The sequence below is a fragment of the Anthonomus grandis genome, chromosome 10 (genome assembly GCF_022605725.1).
Source record: "Anthonomus grandis grandis chromosome 10, icAntGran1.3, whole genome shotgun sequence".
Lineage (NCBI taxonomy): Eukaryota > Metazoa > Arthropoda > Insecta > Coleoptera > Curculionidae > Anthonomus > Anthonomus grandis.
Genome location: NC_065555.1, coordinates 8,474,535 through 8,495,921, shown reverse-complemented (window position 1 = coordinate 8,495,921; position 21,387 = coordinate 8,474,535). Strand labels below are relative to the sequence as shown.

Below are 21,387 nucleotides of genomic sequence, written 5' to 3'. Positions count from 1 at the left end.
CCACTCAAATACTCTATTTCCGAGAGTATTCTTTGGAACTTTTAGAACCTTGTTTTTAAATATTATCATATGGTGTTTATTCAGAAAATATCGATACATTCACATTCTTTTTGAAAACATTATCTTAGGTTAGGTTCCACCCAACACTTTGTTATATATTTTGTGAGATTGATAATCAGATATTGCTGGGTGGTTTAAAATGGGAAGGTATACTATTATCATAATTATTAAAATGTGCCTGAGAAGGTAGAGTTTTAACAAACATGAAGCTGAGTCGCCCTGAAGAACTTAAAGGAATGATCAAGCAGATTTTATCTGAAAATTGGGGCGTGATTTGAGGAACTTGGAATGCGATCAACCAGCTTAAGGACTGTAAGACTAAGTGGAGGTCCAATTATTCAAGAAATTCTGGAAAGAAACCAATGCTTTAAACGAGAATGTAAAAGACCAGAAAAAGTTACCTAAATATCATCAATGCTGGTCAATTGCACAATGGAAATGTATGCGCTCTAGTGGTAAATTGAAATTCAATTTATTCTTATCTTCAATGCTAAATTTCAATAAATGCATACTCGTTTAATTGTGAAGCATCATAAAGGATTTGTTATGATCTAAATCTGCCACAATTGCCCTCATCGATAACGTGTTAATATTAAATCACCGGTTTTCATTCATCGTGCAAATGGAAACCATCATTTCAGAAACCACGAAAACAAGGATTTTTAGTTAGAGTACCTAGAAATTTTAAGGATTTGAATTCCATAAAGTTGATCTAATTCACTTTTTATATTATAACTCAGATTAAGTTATAGAGATTTCTTAGAGTGGTTTTTTTGGGAATGGGAATGTATCTAGACACAAACTACTATCCCAGTTCCAAGATCTGATTTCTTTGGAAGCTGCTTAAAAGAAACAAAATGAATCTTAATTATTCAATAATTGATAGGCTTTAAGATGCCTTTAGCTAAGACAATGCCAAAAAATCATATAAAACAAAGGATACAACAAATACTAATTCCTAATTTTCCTCAAATAATTGAGCTTTTTTTCCACAAACGGTCCCTTGGTTAATAGTCTTTTTTTTTAGTAAAACGACAAAAAAGGAAATCTGTTAGAAAGGTCTTGACATTTCTAGATTCTAAGCATTTAAAATTGAGTGACGAGTATAATTGTAATATTTATCACCAGGACTATATTAAACCAATAAAATATAGGCATGAAATAAAACAGAAACACGACAGCGTCAAACAAAAAAAACTCAAATTTACATTACTAAGAGACAAATTGACAAAAGTTTCCAGTTTTGGATGAATTCTGTGAATATTTTTGCCCTAGCAGCCGGTAGAAAATTGTATTTACTCCTCAAAAAACTTCATAAGTTGAAAGCTCAATCACTTAATAATAAAATTAGAAAATTGTAGTAAAGTTGTAAAATTGTAATTGAAATAATTATAAAATGATAAAATTATCGCCGGCACCAAATTTTTTTTTTTGATTTATAAATTCTTCTTTCACTTTTGAAATTCCTTTTTAGGTTTTTAGACTCTTTATTTCCAGCATCTCATAATAACGGATACTCCGTATATTGTTCAATTAATCCACACTTTTTTTCTCTACTCACACTAATTTTTGACCCGACACACTGGGTATTTACACACACCTTGCGCTTCAAGTTCGCTACTGGTTTTGTTGTGTAAATATTTTTCCGTAAACTATACAGAGCACTGATAATTTTGATTAAAAGGACAACAAAGCAGAAGACGAAAATAAAAAATTCGGAGACTTTTTGTTTTTTTATCATGGAAATCGCTCAATTTTTAACCTTTAACTTTATACATATGTAGTGGGTTTTTGTACTTTATTAAACGTTACTGTTTGCCTTACTAATTACTTCTCGATTTCCCTGAAATAAGACTTATCCAATATTTAATAAGGGTTTGGTAAAAAATTAAAATAAATGCTATTATAATTTTGTTCATCCATTTAGGGCCAATACCGAATGTAGTTAGAATCTCTAAATAATATTTTTACAATTTAGGTTCTGAAACGAGGAACCGCGTTTTGGCCGGTCTTTATATGGGCCGGAGCGATGTTGCATTGATGGTTCGCCAGGCTGCATTGCATGTGTGGAAAGTGGTTGTTACCAATACACCTCGTACCCTTCGCGAAATACTACCAACCTTATTTGGGCTATTGTTGGGCTGTTTAGCTAGCGAAAGTTATGATAAAAGACAGGTTGCGGCACGCACTCTAGGTGATCTGGTGCGAAAACTCGGTGAACGCGTTTTACCAGAGATTATTCCGATTTTGGAGGAGGGTCTACAGTCAGAGAGAGCGGATCAAAGACAAGGTAAATCTAAAACAGAATCGGCTTTTTATTAATAATTTTAAATTAGTCTCTTTAGATTTTGGTGAAATTTAGGTATTAATTTATCCCTAGTATAGAAGTAGTCAGCTTCGTCGCAGTCATCAGTTCAGTCGCTTTTGTAGTAAATTTGTAGAACTTTTGAGATGAGGTAAAGGTAAATAAAACGACTTTAAATCGACCTCCACTTATCCATGATTCGAACATCTTCATTGACAAGCGTCCTAAGTTCAGTTTATAAAAAAATAATGCCTCAACAAAGAGCTGAAATTAATGATCTATATAAATTATCGTTAATTTCAACTCTCAGTTGAGCAAATGTAATTTTATAAACTAACTTTAAATCCTTGTTGATAGATTTCTGCTTAAAGCATGCTAGGTGCTTAGAATCATGTAATTTTAATTGAAGTATAAATGAAGGAAGACATTATTACAGTTAGTTAGGGTTAACAAGTTACAGTTTTTTATTTATCTCAACTCACAACTTTACTATATATTATTTGCTGCATAATATTTTTTTTAATATAAGGCATAATAATATATTTATACAACTAGTGAAAGAGTATTTATTACAAATTATTTACCAAATCATGGAATATCGCCGTATCTGTGTGCTGGATCCATTCCCTGACGTACACCTTAAACAATTTTAAAGATCTTTTCCTGTTTTGTCTCGGTCATAATCACTATATACAAGATATCTCAAATGAATGGAATATTGAATAGAATGGGGAATTTTCCTAACAACCCCGTCAATTTTTTAAAAAAGCCCGGACACGTTGATTTTTTTTGCCAATTTTTTTTAATACAAGTATCGTATGAGAACCTCGAAATGTTTTTTATTTTAACATTTTAATTCATTAATTTTTCATTCTAGATTGATATCATGCTAAACAATATTTATTAATATACAAGGCTTTTTACAAAATTAAAAAAACAACTTTAATAAACGAATATGTATCTATACCAAATGTGTGACCACTTAAAGTAACCACCATTAACAACTTGACAAAATCCTAGCCTATCATACAAATTTTGTTTAGAGTCTCGAACTGTCACTGGCGATATATTTCTCTATATCTTTTATACCTATATCTTTCATGTGCCCTTTTAATTACTCAAAATTTTGAAGCCAAACTCGTTTGTATCTATTTTTTTGCCTTTTATAAAAAATTATAGAAAATAGTCTAATGGATTAAAATCCGGAGATCTAGCCGGCCAATTCACAGCCCCTTTCTCCCCATCCTTTTATCCATTTTAAGAGGTCCTTTGTAGTATTGACCACGTAAAATTTTTACTAAATTATACCAAGTACTTCAAAAGTTATTCAAGAAAAACCGATTTCCAGCGGCGTCTTTAAGAGGTCATATCTTCGTAGGGAGGGCCTGTATACAGAAAAGTTTCATATTATTCTTTTATTTTCTACCTGAATCTGAGAGATTTCCCACATTTTCCGGGTATATTTATATAACTTTGTCACCTCAAACATAAAACCAATGAATTTATTTAAAAAAAAATACTAATTTTTTTGAAATTGTAGCGGAGAAGTTGTTAAGCCCTCAGTTATGTTTAATTAAAAAATGTCTAGATTATAATACCTTTCCAGTCTTTTTAGAAAGAAAGTGCATACCTTTTCCACAATATTATATATTTTTTAAAGGTGTCTGTATTGGTCTCTCCGAAATAATGGCCTCTACGTCTAAAGAGATGGTGTTTACGTTTGTGAATTCGCTGGTGCCTACTGTAAGAAAAGCTCTTTCTGATCCGTTGCCGGAAGTCCGAAGAGCCGCGGCCAAGACTTTCGATAGTCTACATTCAACAGTGGGAACAAAAGCCTTGGACGATATTTTACCTAATCTGTTGGCGCAATTGGTAAGTAAACGGATTAAAAAGTTTCATAATTTAACTTTTTAGATTGATCTTCTTGATATAATCTACTGGGTGAATAAGTGGTTCATCTCTACAGGTTTTTCCTTTTTTAGCAGAATATTTTAGAATTAGGCTCGTATATTGGGGTGAAATTAGTGCTTTAGGATTTTAAAATTAAATAATACACAAACATCTTTTTTAATATCTGAAGCAGATTCTTTTTTATTCATCCACTCCCATTTTTCATTGCCAATGTTGTAATGAGAAATTAAAAAAAAAAACATTTTTGTGTGACTATAGTATTTATTCTAATGTATAAGACAGGTGGAAGATCTTGGAATAATCTTTGACATGAATCTCTCATTTAGACATATTTCATTGAAAGTTTGATTCAAAATGCATATAGAAATGTAGGTCCTATTTATTGTTGGTCAACATGTTTCCTGATATAAATTTTATAACAAGGTAACCTACAAACCTGTTAAATACGAATGATTTTTAGATGTGTAGTTTTGGCATTATTCCACTTTAAAATCCTAAAGAATTAATTTGATTACCCTATATCTAAGGTAAATTCATACTAAACTTCTGATTGTATTTGAATCCTTTAAAATTGTCTTTAAAGTTTTATATCAACTAGCTACAAAATAGATTAGAAAAATGGTTTTCAGAACAGTTTTCAAAATGATATTTTTATCCTTTGTCCAATTCTTGGAAATATTGTGTTTAAAAAAAATGCTTTTAGCAAAACATGAATTAGTGTGGTATCAAAGTTGGTATATTCTTCATTTTATTATGCTATTGAAGTACATTTTTTTCATTTAAAAAGAAATGGATTGAAAACAAATAAAGAAGCCTTTATTGTAAACTCGGCAACTTGGCTGTTAACTTAACCGAGTATTAAAAAATATTAATTATATATATACGAAATTAAATGTACCGATCAAGTGTGACAAGAGTTTTAATATACCCAGCTAAATGAAACAGGAACCATGCCACCTAAAATATGAACAAATATACACATAAATAAAAACAAAAGTTGCATTTTTTAATTATTTTATTACTTATAAGTTAAAAAAAACAAGCATTTCATGCGTTATAAGCATATTTTCTCCAATAGATTTTTTGTTTTCAATAATTAATGTAAAAAACATGGATATTAAATGGATATTAATCACATTAAGCCAATTGTGCTCCCAAGCTTATTTTTAGAAAAGACATTTCCATAAGCAAAATTATAATAATTTGAATGACAAAGAACAAGATCCACTGATATTTTGTGATTCGTTTTTTCCTAGGCAAATATTTTATATAAATTTCTTAAATTATGTTTTCTGCTAATTTTGGATATTTACCTTTGAAACTTTGTCACATATTACATCTATAATATATAGCTAATTTTATATTATTCATGACATTATCATAATCAAGCATGAATGAAGTCTGTTATTTCGGCGATTCTAGATTTTGCGAAACTTGCATATATCTGTGTGTCATCTACGTATTGATGATAGTTCCATTCGCGAACAAAACCAGCAATATTCGCTACAAAAATAATGAAAAATAAGAAGCCTAGCAATGAACCTTGTGGCACATCTCTATCTAAAGCTCTGGTTCTGATTTCCTATTACAACGTGTACTATTTGAAATTTTATTTCCAAATAACTTCGCACCAAACAAATAGCTTCTGATTGGAAAGCATAATACGACAAGTTCCACAAAAGAGAGTAATCCAAAGTGTTCCTTTGCCAAATCTAATAAGATCAAGAGATTGTTTTCTCCCCTATCTGCAGCCATGAGAATTTCATCCAAAACTTTGAAAAGTGCCGACGCAGTACTAGAAGCATTTCGAAAGTCAGATATAAAAACGGGAAAAAAATAAGTTGAGAAATCGCCCAATTAACATCAAAATCATTCACTAACTTAAATTTCAATCGAGCGTTGTCTTTGTATTGAGATACTTTAGTATGATGTCTGGATTAGTGAGATTGTAGAGTGGCAATTTGGTAAAGAACATCATTAAAATATTGATTAATCATCCCATTTGGTTCATTTATTTTTTGGTCAGTCCATTGGGGATTAGGGGTCTAAATACGGTTTTGAAAACTACACGGGATCATAAAACACTCTGAAAAGCCAAAGACCAAGGCTTTATCGAAATCTTAACATTTTCGTCAAAAAAAAACTTCAAGGCTTTATGACAACCAATGTTTTTGTTATTATTAAGATATAACTTTTTTTTAATAAAAACAAGTTGTTTGATTTGGTTAAGAAAAATTATATTTTTTTCTACTTCAGCGAGTTATTTTTTAATTAATATAAATTCCTCTGTGATATCGAAACAACAAAAATGCTGTTTAAAAGAATTAATCTACTACCAGTCTTAGAATAATTTTAATAAAACGTGTCTAATACTTCATCTAATAACTTTTTGTCATGGACTCTATATTATTTTTAGAACGATGACGATCCGAAAGTAGTTGAATGCACTTTAGACGGACTCAGACAAGTGATGGCCATAAAATCCAGAGTTGTACTTCCATATTTAGTGCCACAATTGACCGCACCTCCGGCCAACACGAAAGCGCTCTCAATTCTTGCATCCGTTGCGGGCGAAGCGCTAAATAAATATTTGCCAAGGATTTTACCAGCATTGCAAACTGCGCTGGCAACGTCAAGAGGCACTCCAGAGGAAGCTCAGGTAAGATTCTAAATTTCGCTTTTTTTTACATACAGACGTTCTTTATAAACATTTAAATGAAAAAAAAAAAACAGTAATTTAAATAACATTAAACTTCTCTACGAAACGTTTTAAAATTATATTATATCAAAGGTGTATTTGAATATATATTTTCATTTTAACTGTATGTTATATTTTATCTTGTCCTGTGTTACGTCTCTCCTTTGAACTTTGGGTGTTAATTAATGGTATCGTAATTAGAGCATTTTTTTTCCCAAATTCAACTTGTTTTAACGCTATTACTTTCTTTTACAGCAATTAGAATACTGTCAAGCAGTAATTCTTTCTGTCGTCGATGATGTCGGCGTGCGCACCATAGTGGACACAATGTTAGAAAACACTCGGAATGAAAACCCAGATCAGAGACGTGCGGCGGCAACTTTATTATGCGTCTTTTGCGCTAACTCAAAAGCCCAGTATAATGCTCATGTACCCCAGTTATTACGCGGATTGATTTACCTAATGACAGATAGCGATAGGGATGTATTGCAGATGGCATGGGAAGCATTAAATGCTGTTACAAAGGTGAGTTAAAAAATAGTAAATTGAAGTGGTTAATTTAATACTTTTATGTTCAATAGAAAACTTGTGATGACTGACCCTAGGGCTTACAATATACTTCTTACCATATACGTTTTTTTTCCTTAATAAAAAAAAAATCAGACTTTTTAAATTCTTATAATATCATTAATGTTTCGTCCATGTTAGGTTGGGACAATCGTGGGGCGCTAATTTTGTTAGGACAATAGGTCAATAATATATATACTTTTTACAATTAACCAAAAAGTATGAGGAGAAATACACATGTTAATAAGGTAGCAAAACTCATGAGCTATTTTAGGATAATGTTTAGTCCAACTATATTTTACTTGGGCCGAGATTTCGATAGACAGTTACTATAATCTCTAGGGCAACAAACTCTCACGAGATGTGTTTAAAGAAAAATTAAAATAGTATATGTGTTCCAAATTACAGACGAAATATAATGAACTAGATGCAAGTAAAATTAAATAAAAAAATAATCCTAATGTAATACACGAAATTAAGATATAACATCAACTAACGTTAAATAAAATAATAAAACGGGCCTACCTCAATTAGCGGGATTTAATGGTTTTCAACACTCTTTCGTGCTGTAATGTAAGACATACCATGTCATCTTATAATTATATTAAAATAAAGGACAGAACTAAGAGACACCTATCACGTAGGTAAATAAATTTTTAGTTGAAACGAGTCGAGATATAGTAAATATTTATTAAAATTACTTATTAATTTTTATTATATGGGCCATTTCAACCGTCTTTTTTTTATAGTTAGGCTATGAATCAAGTGTTATTGCGATTAATGTGATAACAGTCGTACTTATGTTGGTAAATCCTCTTCTTTAAATACTGTGACGTTTACCGCAAATAAACCTTAGAGTAATTAGTACATGGTATTTGATAAATGAGATATTGATTAGTATTACTGTCTTTTTGAGTCACATGTTAATTCTTTGATATAAAGGTCGCCTTGTTTTTCTGCTGTAAAAAAGTAATTGTGCTATGCGAAGACAACTGTTTTAAATATCTCAGCATTAGAAAGAAGTTATTTTCTTTAACAATTTTAAGATGTGGAAATAATATTTAACCTTCAACTTCTTGTTTTATGGAAAATTGCAGTTGGAAAGTCGGGATTTATTTTATCTAAAGGTTCGTCGACTTAAACAGAAATGGCTTTTCGACAAACAAGTGACGATATAGCTTTATTATTCGCCCAGGAGAGTTCCAAATCCCTCTGTTTATTAGTAACATTTCGTAAACGAGGAACAACTATACATATTTAAAATCTAAATCTAAAAAATAGTGCTGAGGTTTATTCTAGACAAAAACGAAAAATCAGATTTAATACCATTTCTTTTTGAATATTGAAAGGAGGACCCCAAAGAACCTAATTTACATGCATATTTTGTAAGCTTGTAAAATAAATCCTTTACAAAATAGGGCAAGTTAACTAAATGATTTTTGAAAAGCTGATATAATATGTTGAGGAAAGGAAGTATTGAACTTTTTAGTATCATGTATGTGTTCATTTATATTAAATAAATTATTAAATAAAATTGGTCTCCTGAGTTTATAATTCTGCATATAAAACAGATCATGTGATATTTGCATCTATTTATCATTAAAAGAATAACATGATTAACGTATAGTGAAATATGAGTTCTGTAGCAAATATTAAAGGAAAACCGCATACAGGAATTTTGCACATCTTAAATAGAAAAAGAAACTGCAAATCTTATTGCGTTATTGCAGGTTACATCACCTTAATTAAACAATAGTATCTAATATTAAGAGTTGCACAAATTATATTTCGTTTTATTCGCATTTTTTAAATTTATGTAGGCTGAAAAAGTTAAAAATAATACCCGTAATAAGTTCTATGCTTCATTAACCATATATTGTTTTTATTTCTACTGAATCCCAATAATGTATCTAAATTAGTTAGGTCGAAATTAAACTGTGTTTTAATGAGATTAGTAAGGAGTTATGTGAAAACAAATGAATAAACTGCGTATTGATGTAGTTTGGCATAAGATGTAGTATTTTTCATATCAGCCACATATAGTGAAAATAAAATGATACTAAAATAGATGACGTACTCCAATAGTTACAGAAATAAATTTGAAATTTGAGTACAAGGGTTGAGAATCAATCTGCAGGATTGAAACGTGGTCGTGAGGTAGAATCTGAAATAATTAAACTATTGGAAAATCCAAAAAAATCTAATTTAGCTAAACAGAATATCATGATTTGTCAAATGCCTTACTAAAATCTTAAACTAAAAAAATGTTTTAAACTATATTTATACCCTTTATTTGCTTGCCATTTTTCTCTCCCTAATACTTGTCAACCTTGGTGCAAAGTTTAATATTCAATAGTACAGTCACTAATCATTAATCTTGAAAATTGCCATATAGTGAATTCGTTAAGCCTTGTATATGTTTATTAAATTTAAAATAATCCTTAAATGCTTTTTAAGATCTAGAACCGAAACAACAAGCGACATATGTATCGGATGTACGGCAGGCCGTACGTTACGCCCATGTCTGACATAAAAGGAAACACCCCCGCAACGTTGCCAGGGTTCTGCTTACCAAAGGGATTGTACCTATTTTGCCAATATTCCGAGAGGCCATTTTAATGGTGATGGGGATGAAAAAGAGGCAGCGGCGCAAGGTATGCTTTTTGGTTCTACATTTTTACCACAAGATGGCGACTCGTGCTTATACAGGGTTTTTAGAATAGGATGCTTAATACGTCACTTTAAGAAAGAAACTCTTAGTTTTAGGAGTACAGCGTGTTAAAGTCTTAAGAAAAAATATGTATTCGATGTTCAATTTTTCACCAGTGGCATCTAGACAAGATGTGTACTAGACATTTTTTTTTTAGAAAATATCATGTACTTTTACCGCGAACCAAAACTTCTTATTTTACTCTCGACGCGTGTTGAGAAGATTTAATCTCTTAAACAGTTTCAATCTTTTCCGAAGATGCTAACATCGTTAGCAAAACACGTGTCGAGAGTAAAATAGAGTTTTGGTTAGTGATGAAACTCTACTAGCTAGCGATTATACATAGTTAAGAACTGAACTCATTGAGTTTTCTCTGGGAAAATCCTATTTATCCGAGAATTTTTGATTTTGTCCCTTAATAGTATGTGGTTTCAGAACTCCTCTTAGGAAGGCTGAAACAACATAGTCCAAAAATCTTGAAAAAATACACAGTCCTTCTTACTTCAAATTTTAATATGTATTGTTTCTTGAATAACTGTAGACATTTATGTATGCTTTAGTTAGTAGGTTTGAACGTTCAATTTACACATTTTTTTATATAGGCCTGTTTGCTTATTTTGTTCTTTTCAAAGATATATCTGAAAATGCCTCTTAGTGAGGGAAACACGTTTGACAAAATAATACACTTTGAGACGATTAACTGTGTCTATACCTTTATAATCTTACATTGACCTTTTTCAACATAATAGGGTGGTTTTCTTAATTTAAAATGTATGTTAAATGACAAGTATCTTAAAAGAAAAATGTCTGCCAATACTATTTGCGATTAATTATTTTCATATATTTATTTTTTCTTTACTATTTATTCTTAATTTTCTAGATAATTTAGTAGTTTGATTTTTTTTTTGGCTAAAATTATATTAAACGTGCTTGTGTAACATACAATTTTATTAAATAATAGTAGCATACTATTATGTTGATTTTAGGTCTAGGCGAAGTGATAAAAGTTACATCACCTGCTGCCCTTCAGCCGAGTGTCGTTGCTATTACGGGACCTCTTATTCGAATTTTGGGTGACCGATTTAGCCCCAACGTAAAAACTGCCGTGTTGGAGACTTTGGCCGTACTTTTATCAAAAGTAAGTATCGTTTTTGTTTGTTATGTGTACTGTGTACTGGAAGATAGGAAACCACTAATGCTCTGCAGTATATTTAAATAATTTTTTTTGGAATATCTTTTCACTGAAGATTAAAAACCCATGAACCTTTCAGATTTGTAAAAGTCACCTTTAGTAATCCTTTTATGTTCCCTTTTAATTAAAAACGAATGTCTTGAAACCGAATAGGTTAGAGAAAAATTTTCATATGCAAAAAAAATGGGTAAATGTATGCAAAATTTTACTAATATTCATAGTATTTAATAATAGATTTGTCAGGAGGCTTTTAAATAATGATAAAAACCGAAATGCCACTGACACACGTATGATCATGCTTAGGCATTTAATAACAAACATGGTCTATTTTTGTTTGGGATCAAGAATTTCAAAAATTTGATTGGAAGTAATGAAACTAATTATATTCTGGTTTCTTAAGTATTCAGCCTTTATTTTGCGGTACATAAATCATGTTAAATATTAGTTTATGAGGCTAAAACATCAATATATGTTTCTGATTTTTAATTAAAATTGCAGATTTTCTGTACCATCATTCGAGATAGTTTTAGGAGGTAGAGTAGCGGTATAAGAATAGTAAACTAAACTTTTGATTTAAAAATTAATTCGACGTTTATTTTATGAGTTTTAAGAATACAATATTTTACTCCACTGAAAGGGTGAAACCGAATCATACTTAATTTTTTAAAATGAAAGTTCCTTTCAAAAGGAAATTGTCGGTGTACTTTCTTTTTGAAACAAATTTACTCTTGACTTTAAACTGAAAAAAACTGTTTAGGTGTATGAAATTAAAAACAAATATCCCGACGTTAAATGCGTATTTTGCTTATCGTGAGAAAGTGATAAATCACTAAAAAATAACCGTCATCCCACAAGGCGACAGATTTGATCAGGAATTCCCTTTCATATTTTTTTAAGGTGAATGATACCTCTTGTGCTACCTTGTGCGAATGCTAGTTTAAAATGAATGTTGAATGATGATGGAACGTTTTGTTTGACATTTATTTATTAAAAAATCAAATTTCTTTTAAATTTTTTAATTAAATTGAAATATTTCTGGTACTGTTACTGTTTAAGTTTTAAAAGATGATGGGTAAGAATGGGTACATGTACAAAATGTAAGTACAAAACCTACGAAACCAAACTCTGTAAACTTCTTAAAACATTCGGCGTATTTAATTGAATTTTGTTTCCGATCCTGTATTTTAGTTCTTTAATATTTCTGTATCTTGAAGCATATACATTACTTTTATGGTAACTCTAGAAGTAAAAATCTAATGGAGTATTGTCAGGTGACCTGGCTGCATATTCGATTGCCCCTCTCCGCCTAATTCATCTATTGCAGGAAAAAAATGTTAATAAATTCTTCCGTTAAAATCTTCAGTAGGAAATATGTAGTATGTTAATTCTGGTAACAATGTATTTTGTAACAGAGCGCTTTCGGCGTATGAGCCATCATCAATGCTAACTGAAAGTGAGTTGTATTTATTTTATATTTTTCATAAGAAAAAGGACTAAAAGATAAATATTACTACACAAATTCCTTATAATAACAACTATAACCCCAACCTAATTAATACATTAATCTAAAAACTTCCTGACATTAAAAAGAACAATAAATTAATTTCATTATTTTCATTTATTGATTCTTATCTAAATAAGAAAATTAACAATGCCTCCATTAAACATCAGTCAGATTAACAAATTTCTTATAAAACTAAAAACAACTTAGATTCAATTTTGGTTAATACCAAGAATAAAATTGATACATTATCAAAGAGTGAAATAACAAAAAAGAGTTTTGAGTTTAGAGAAGTTTTGCCAGTTTTCATCTTCTAGTGTTATTCAAAAATATTTTGAAAAAATAATTATATCTCGGTTAAATGTAAAGAAATATTTTTTTTACCAGGTTGGTGCTATGCTAAAACAATTCTTACCTCAACTCCAAACCAGTTTTATAAAATCTCTGAACGACCCGAACCGGACAGTCCGTTTAAAAACAGCTTCAGCCTTAAGCTACTTAATCATCATTCATCAGAGACCTGATCCGTTATTTTCAGAAGTACACAATATGATAAAGAATAACGAAGACGTAGCAGTAAAGTAAGTATACATTTAAAGGTAGTTTTTTAGGTAATTTTCACTAAAGATGTTTTATTAATTTTGCTAGATCTAACTGTCGAAGATAATCAAAGTTAATAAAAAGCTCTTTCATTATTTTTTAGTTCATTTCGAATTTTTTAATTTCAGATAATTTCATAAATGCGTTTAATAATATCTCCTAAAGATTGATTATACTAATAAAGGGTGTTTCAATAAGAACGTAAGATTTGAATTGCGCGCCATGTTTGACAGTTATAATGTCACATGATTATGACTTGACAGATACTTTTCTACAGAAAACCCTGTTTTATTGAACATTCAAATCTTGCGGTCTTATTAAAACACATTTTACAATATTAAAAAGGTTTAAATATTTTCACTTAGGTACTTAAACCATTCTCTTCATATTAAGCCTCATTTTGAGATAAGTATAGTGGATCCATAGGCCTCTTAAACTATATAAGTTTGAGTAAGTCAACGAAAAAGTACAACTAAATTGAATAAAATTATAATGTCAGTTAATTGGACAGTAAAATTACATAGATAGGTATCGGTACCATAATTTAACTAACTTTCAAAATTGAAAACTTAATAAAAAGCCCCTTAAAAATATGATGTAGGATGATTGCTGAAACATAGTACGGCACATTTTTTATGCGGCGTGATATACATAATATGTCGATTCCAATTTGATTAATTCAAATTTGATAAAAGATAATGTTAAATAAATTAGCCTTATATTTATTATGATTAATAATATTCTGAGTATATAAGTTAAGAAAAATTCTGTTGGTCAGTAAAGTAATGCTATATTCATCCTTATTTACCTATATTTAAGATTTTGTTTTGACACTTTATAGAGAGACAACGCTATGTGCCTTACGAGGCGCAATCACACCTGCAGGCGATAAAATATCCGAACCGTTAAAACGACAAATTCACGCCACTCTCTTAACATATTTGGGCCAAACGGAAGATACGGTGCGGAAATGCGCAGCCGGATGCTTAGGCGCAATATGTAAATATCTAAGTGATGAGATGCTTCATGCTACACTAACGGAGCATATATTAAGTAAGTTATGTTTCTCTTTTGTTGTATAAACTAGAGCAGACAGATACTTGTCAGTGTTTAAAATGCTCATTATAAATTTTTTTAATTTAGTTTTTTTGTGTCGGATAAAGTGTAGTGGATACAAAATTAGATGAAATACATATTGTGAAAATAATGTTATTAAACGAAAAGAAATATTGTTATTATTTGTTTAACATTTCTTTGAATTTGACTTTGAATCCATATTACTTGTTGGTTAGTGATTCGTTATCACTTTATAATATATTTTAAAATTCTTATGATTTCGCAGCATCAAATTAAACTCTGTTCAACTTCAAATGTGAAACCTCTAATAATATAAAAATTCAGAAATTTGATTAAGTGACAAAATTATTAAAACAAAAATAATTAAGAGAACTCCTTATTTACATTAAAATAAGTCATAAATGAAGGTATGGAAAGGAAGCCATAGAAAGAAAAAATCTTTTAGATAGGCCTTTAAGATTGTTTAATAAAAATAAATCTTGGTAGAATTGTAGATACCAATATACAATTTTCCTAAATTTCGGTTTTTCTGATGTGATCATTTGTATAGTACTTGGGTTTCTTTACGCATTAAAACATAATTAGTCATCTGTTTTATTGAGTTTTACTTCACTGTTTAAATAAATATTAAATTTAAGAAATACAATATTATAGGTAACAAATTTAAATTCCTTACAAGATAAATATTATAGATTTAAATTAAATTATAACCAACTTAACCATGTATGCCTCCTTGCAAAATTCTAGTTCTAAATATTTCACAGACGATGACAACAACACAAATATCACTCTCCGTGAAGGCCGAGGTTCAGCACTGACCGTAGCTTTAAAAGAGACTCCAGAAAAACTATGGGCGGAACGTTATAGGAATCAATTGACTACAGTACTGCTAAATCAGCTGCAGAGTCAACAGGTAGCAATTGTTGAAAGTGCGATTCGTTCGTGTGGCTATTTGTTTGGATTTTTATTGGAGACTGAGAATATGGAGCCGTTGCCAAATGCAGTCTTGGTAGCTTTTGTTAGGGTAAGTTCCCTTTTTCTTCTTTTTAATATTTTTGTGTTGCCTTTTTTCTATGCAATTACATAGTTTAAATTTGACCAAAAATACATTCAAGATAATGATGATAAGTATTAATACCTATCACAATTTCAAGCTTTTAGTAGAAGTCGTCAGATTAATAGTTTGCGCCCTCCCAAATGGTTATTATATTGTTTTATAAAATTGCAATAAAGCTGCTGCATAAATAAATTTGAAATTTTTAAGACCTAATTCATTATAATTAAAGAACATTTGATACATATTGGCCAAAGGTTAAAGCAGTTCAAACACAGTAAAAATGGCCGTAAATAGTAAAGAAAGTTCAGATTTTGAATGAACATCTAACTGAATAACCTAGCAGCTATAAAAATGTTTACTTAAAAGGAAAAAGGAATAGAACATTTTCTTTCTTTCATCAACCATTTTTTTAATAGGTGAAGTCCTCCGAGTCTTTACCCTAAATTTAATTGCCTTATCAACGTACAGTTTTTATACAGTCTATATGAGATTTTATATGGATATGCATGAGAGTATATATGAATATGTATTATAGAGCTCAATAAAGGGTAACATTATTGCTATTTTTGTATCTATTTAGCCATGCCTATTTCCATATTAGCTATGATAACGGTTATTGTAAAAGAAGTTGTCATTGTTGCCTATGGGGAATCATATTTTATACTACAAAAATTAATTATGAGTATCTAAATGCTGCATTCCATCCATAACATACCTTACCAAGAGTCATTGAAATCAATATTTCTCTTCACTTTTTACGATATTCATAGTTCTTTGGATAGATATTTGGCCATAATTACTTAATTTCCGTATACTTCGGTTTAATACTTACTATAGTTTGTATTATTTATTTAGCGTAAGCTTTGATTTTTTTTCCGTAAAGTTGTTAAAAAATTCGATTTTTTGTGTTTTAGACAATGAACAACAATAGCAATGACGTCAAACAACTATTAGCGAAGGTTTTGTTCCATTTGGCAAAAACTCTGCCAAGCGAGAAACTTACGAATGAATTTTTAAAAATGGTACTTCCCACATTAGTTAATGGGACTAAGGAGAAGAACGTTTACGTGAAGGCTAATGCAGAAATCGCCCTTATAGCAATGTTAAAGCTCAAGGAAGGAGAGTCAGTATTTCAGGTAAAAATATGTGTTTTACGAAGTTGATTTTTTGCATTTTCATGGATTTTGCTCGGTAATCGGTAAACCTTATTTGTCATCTCATCTACATTCACTTCTGATATCAAAGGTAAAAAAATTTGACCTTTGATTTAGGGAATAATAATTACATATTTTAAAATTGGGCTAGATAAATAGCGCATAATTAAAATTTTAAAACTTTTTACAAATTTTAAGGAGAATTTGTAGATCAAAGATTCGAGGAAACGTTTGCTAGAAGATTTTAGTTCGTTTGTTTATTACTTTGCCATTTATTCTTAATTGAGTAGTTTGACCGCACTGTTTCCGGTCCCAAGCCGGGAAAGGACGAGGGTAAGACTAGCAACCTGCTCTTTAGAAAAAAACTTGTAATGCACGAAGAACCGATTTGAAAGCCTTGAAAACAAGACGAATTTTTACGATAAACGACACGGCAAGGAAAATGAAAGAAAAACAAGAGTGGAAACGGAACAAAATAACACTAGCAGGAGTAGGGGTTGCAATCCACGAAAAACTAGAATATTTGGTTAAAGACTGAACCAAAGCTAATGTACATATCAATGAACCTCCAAAATGATAAAACACACATGATAAATATATATGCCCTAGGCATAACAAAACCAAGGGAGGAAAAAAACATTCTTTGATGATCTGCAAAGTTTTGACGAGGAAGTGAGAAACAAGAACGGTAACCTGCTCATAGAAATGTGTAAATATAATGAGTGACGGATCAATAACACATACTTCAAACACAAAGATTAACAAAAATACATTTTCACGTGTTCACACACAAATTCACGCGTTCACGAACAGCCAAGAAGATCCCAGCATATTCTCGATATAGGAGCATTTATTGTTTGCTGCTGAAACATAGGATCACAGCACCACTTTATTTTATGCAAATACCGATCGACAAACCTGCGAAAACGAGAGAAAATTATACAAAACCATATAATGGGGAAAAACGATGTGGAGTTGCCATGAAAAAAAACTCAAAGCAATATAATACAGAGTGCAACAGATGTTATAGGACTGAGAATAGTGGACATCAATTGTAACAGAAACAGAAAACCGTGCTTCACCAGCGAAGTACACCCACTTGGTAAAGAAAAAAAAGACATTTGCTTAAAATAGATTAACAACAGAACAATAAATGAGTACTACAGATACAAAAGAGCTAGAAATTGAAAAAACAACGATATAAAACGACTAAGAAAAGAGTTTTGGGTGAGATTCTCAGTTGAAATAGAGGGAGATGAATACGGTGGTCAAAAAAAGAAAACATGCTACGAAATAAGGAAAAACAGATAACTGAAAAGGTGAAAGTAAAAGGGATAAATTGGACACATGGATAAAACACTTGTTGTATAATACCCCCAACAATAACAATAGTAGAAGTTCAAGTGACGATTCACAAGTTGAAAAACGGAAAAAGTCGTCGATAATATCAATAATGAACGCATCAAATACGCGGGAATGACACTACAGAAAAAAACTAGAAGAACCTGTTTAAAAAGATAATTAGATTCGGAACCATACCAGACAAAAGGAGATTAACTAAATTTGGGACTAATTTTTATATTACGCCAAATTATCGAAAAAATCGATAGAATTTAACAAGTCGCTGTTTGTCTGTTTTATAGATTTAACCAAGGCATTCGACTGGGTCCGACTAGATCAAGATTATAGAAGTGAACAACATGGATTACCGGTGTCAAAGAATTATACAAGAGCTGAACAGCAGAAGCAACGGATTAAACAGGACCAGGCCCTATTATGAGAAAAAGAAAAAGAAGACTTTTTATTTTATAACTTATTGGTATTACAACTTTTACAACTAAAGAGTTAAACAAAGCTAGAAAACCTATATAGTCATTTACTAAAAGCCAATAACAAATTGTGTCGTGAAAATTTCGAGTGATAAACCGATCGTGTTTAACACGATTTTCTAAATAAAAATAAACGCCAACTTTGAAAAAACCAACCAGAAAATTATTTTATGAGGTGTGTTTAAGAGGTGTGAACAGTAGATGAAAAAGGTTATGAAAAGGGTTATACATAAATATAACAAGAACAAAAAATATAATATTAAACATAAAAAACAAGCTCTTGTTATGAGTTGGAAGTCTAACTGTTGGCATTTAATTTAATTTGTTACGCTGTTTATTGTATGTTGTATTTTTTTTACTTTGTATTTAAGTGTTCTTATTTGATTTGGAACATATTGGATATATTAAAGCACCAGCGAAGTTATATTTTTAGTTACTTAAAGGTCTGGTTACATGCTATGCAATGCGGACGTGTTTTTTTACACTGGGGGTTTCGTGTAAATGACTTGAAAAATTTAGTGTTGTTTTATTTTATGCTCTTGCATAAAATTCAATTCCATAGCCTATCCGATTACAAAAACTAAACCGCAAGCTTTTGAATATCTTCTTTTATAAATTAGTTATATTACTTAGCGCCAAAACGCCACCCGCAGATATTATCACTCGCTAATAAAAATATTAGCAAATCATAATAAAAATCTAATTATTATTTTTTTTTAGAAATGTTGCATGGCGTTGGAAACGGGAGCGCGCGAGTCACTCACTGACGTGGTCAATAAAGTACTAAAGAATAAGATGCTTCACCAGCCGGAAGGAAAAGACGAAGATATTGATGATACATTGTTGACTTGATCGAAACGTGTATGTGTGATTTCTAGTGTAACCGTATTGGTAAAAACAAGAATTCTTTGTTTAATTTTGTGGCTAATAATTAATATACATTTTCCATTCTTTGTTGAGTAATTTTATTTGCGATTTATTGTAGGAAAGTTTTTTAAACGAAGTCTATAATTATACATCGGTGGATTTCGGAAAAATATGAATGGGAACATAATGAAAGTTTGGCAATGTGGCAAAGTCATTGTGGGCATACAATTAAAATATTTTTATAGAATATTTCCTTTATACCGGGTGCAGCAACCTTGTAACAGCCTCCTCTATTTTTTTGGCTTTTGATGTTTTTTTTTTGAAATTTTGGTCATGTGTGTTAGATATAAATCTTCTTGTTTGTCCTGTGAAATTTCCTTCAGAACTTTTTTATTTTTTATGGAACCCTGCATATTTTTTACACCATTTGTGGTCTTCAGAGAGTTAAAACTAGTATTGTCAAATCGGAATTTATTAAGTTGGTTGCATTTACTAGGTCATCGGAAATGAGTAGTAAAGTTGTGTGTCGTTTTCATATAAATAATATTTGCAAAATTTAAGATATTGGTGACACTGAGAACTATCTGTACTTTGATATTTAAATTTTCTTTAAAATGAAATTGGGAATTTTCTCGATGATTTTTCTTTAAATTATGGTCCCATAATATTCTAGCAAGATGGATGGCATCGCTACATAACACCAAGATAGTCTCGATTTATTTAAGGGAACCATTTGGAGAAAAATCATTAGGCACCAATGGTCCAATGAGATGCCCAACAAGATCACCGGATCTTACCCGACTAGGCTTTTTTTGTTTCGGAACATCTTAAAAAAAGAAAAGGGCTTTTAAACTTCTTCAACTGATATAGACGCCTTAGAAACGTGGAGCTGCAGTAGGTCAAATTTCAGAATAATTAGAAAATGTGATGGAAGCTACAATACGAAGGGATAATTGTGAATTGAACATTTGTTGATTTTGATTATATTATTGTTATTGTTTGTATACATAGTTTAGTTTCTTTGTTTTGCTTTTTGTGTTTATGTAAAATTTATTAATTATAATCGTACTGCAGTTTACAATAAGGTATCAATATAAAAAATTTCAGTTTGATTATGCTTTTTACAAAGGTAAGTACATACCTCTTCTAGTTTTATTGCGTAATTATGCTTATAGAGCCATTGGTTTAAACCTGTTTATCAAAGGCTTCGTTCTTTTGGGCTTTTAGGTAAATATTTTCTACGGTTACTTGGAAACATATGGTAATTGTACCAGATACATTTTTTCATAAGAATAGTATAATTAATTATTTGTCTCAATTTAAACTAAGAAATATTTAACAGGCGTACTTAATACTTTTTTTTATTCTTAATTCATATAATCGCTACTGTGCTTGCAACAAACATATTCTCAAATAAGACTAATATTCAGCCTTATGAATTAAAATTAAGCAACTGCTGAATTGTTTCTTAATAATAAAGAGTTTATGGTTATTGCTTTAAATCAAAGCAAAGCTGAAACCGAAAGGTTTTGTTTAAAATTTTTAGGCATTTCCTTAATAAGCTATGAAAAAAGGTAGCAATTGCTTTTGATATACAGGTTGGGGAATCCATCATTACGCATAGAGAGGTGCTTAAGGGCCAAATATGGCAACGCGTAAGCATGCATTTTGTCTGCTCTGCTACTCGCCTGCTAAGTCACTGTTTTTCAATATGACGTTAATAAGCGTCTGACTTAGATAGGGGTAACTGTAATATTTGCTATAAAATTTCGTAAAAAAGTACTCGAAAATTCAGGCATTTCTAAAATATTTTGCTGATGCAGGCTTTATATATATATATATATATATATATATATATA

The 21,387-nt window shown here is 30.5% G+C and overlaps 2 protein-coding genes across 3 annotated transcripts in view; one reads left to right on the top strand and one right to left on the bottom strand.

The window, feature by feature from the left end:
• Nucleotides 1-19,614, top strand: part of LOC126741042 (eIF-2-alpha kinase activator GCN1) — a 42,953-nt gene extending 23,339 nt beyond the window's left edge. Inside the window, 14 exon segments of the mRNA XM_050447317.1 lie at nucleotides 2,039-2,350; nucleotides 4,026-4,237; nucleotides 6,693-6,935; nucleotides 7,230-7,503; nucleotides 9,999-10,060; nucleotides 10,062-10,122; nucleotides 10,125-10,154; nucleotides 10,157-10,195; nucleotides 11,238-11,389; nucleotides 13,332-13,525; nucleotides 14,386-14,597; nucleotides 15,386-15,645; nucleotides 16,593-16,814; nucleotides 19,382-19,614. Of these exon segments, the coding sequence (XP_050303274.1) occupies nucleotides 2,039-2,350; nucleotides 4,026-4,237; nucleotides 6,693-6,935; nucleotides 7,230-7,503; nucleotides 9,999-10,060; nucleotides 10,062-10,122; nucleotides 10,125-10,154; nucleotides 10,157-10,195; nucleotides 11,238-11,389; nucleotides 13,332-13,525; nucleotides 14,386-14,597; nucleotides 15,386-15,645; nucleotides 16,593-16,814; nucleotides 19,382-19,513 (2,405 nt within the window). The 3' untranslated portion in view covers nucleotides 19,514-19,614.
• Nucleotides 1-21,387, bottom strand: part of LOC126741041 (H/ACA ribonucleoprotein complex subunit 2-like protein) — a 59,568-nt gene that overhangs the window by 29,177 nt on the left and 9,004 nt on the right. Inside the window, exon 1 of one of the 2 annotated variants that reach the window (XM_050447316.1) lies at nucleotides 3,348-3,357. The exons of the other annotated variant lie outside the window; for it this stretch is intronic. The gene's annotated coding sequence lies outside the window, so the exon portion shown is untranslated. Of the gene's footprint in view, nucleotides 1-3,347; nucleotides 3,358-21,387 lie in introns of those variants that run through there. 2 annotated transcript variants of the gene reach the window in all.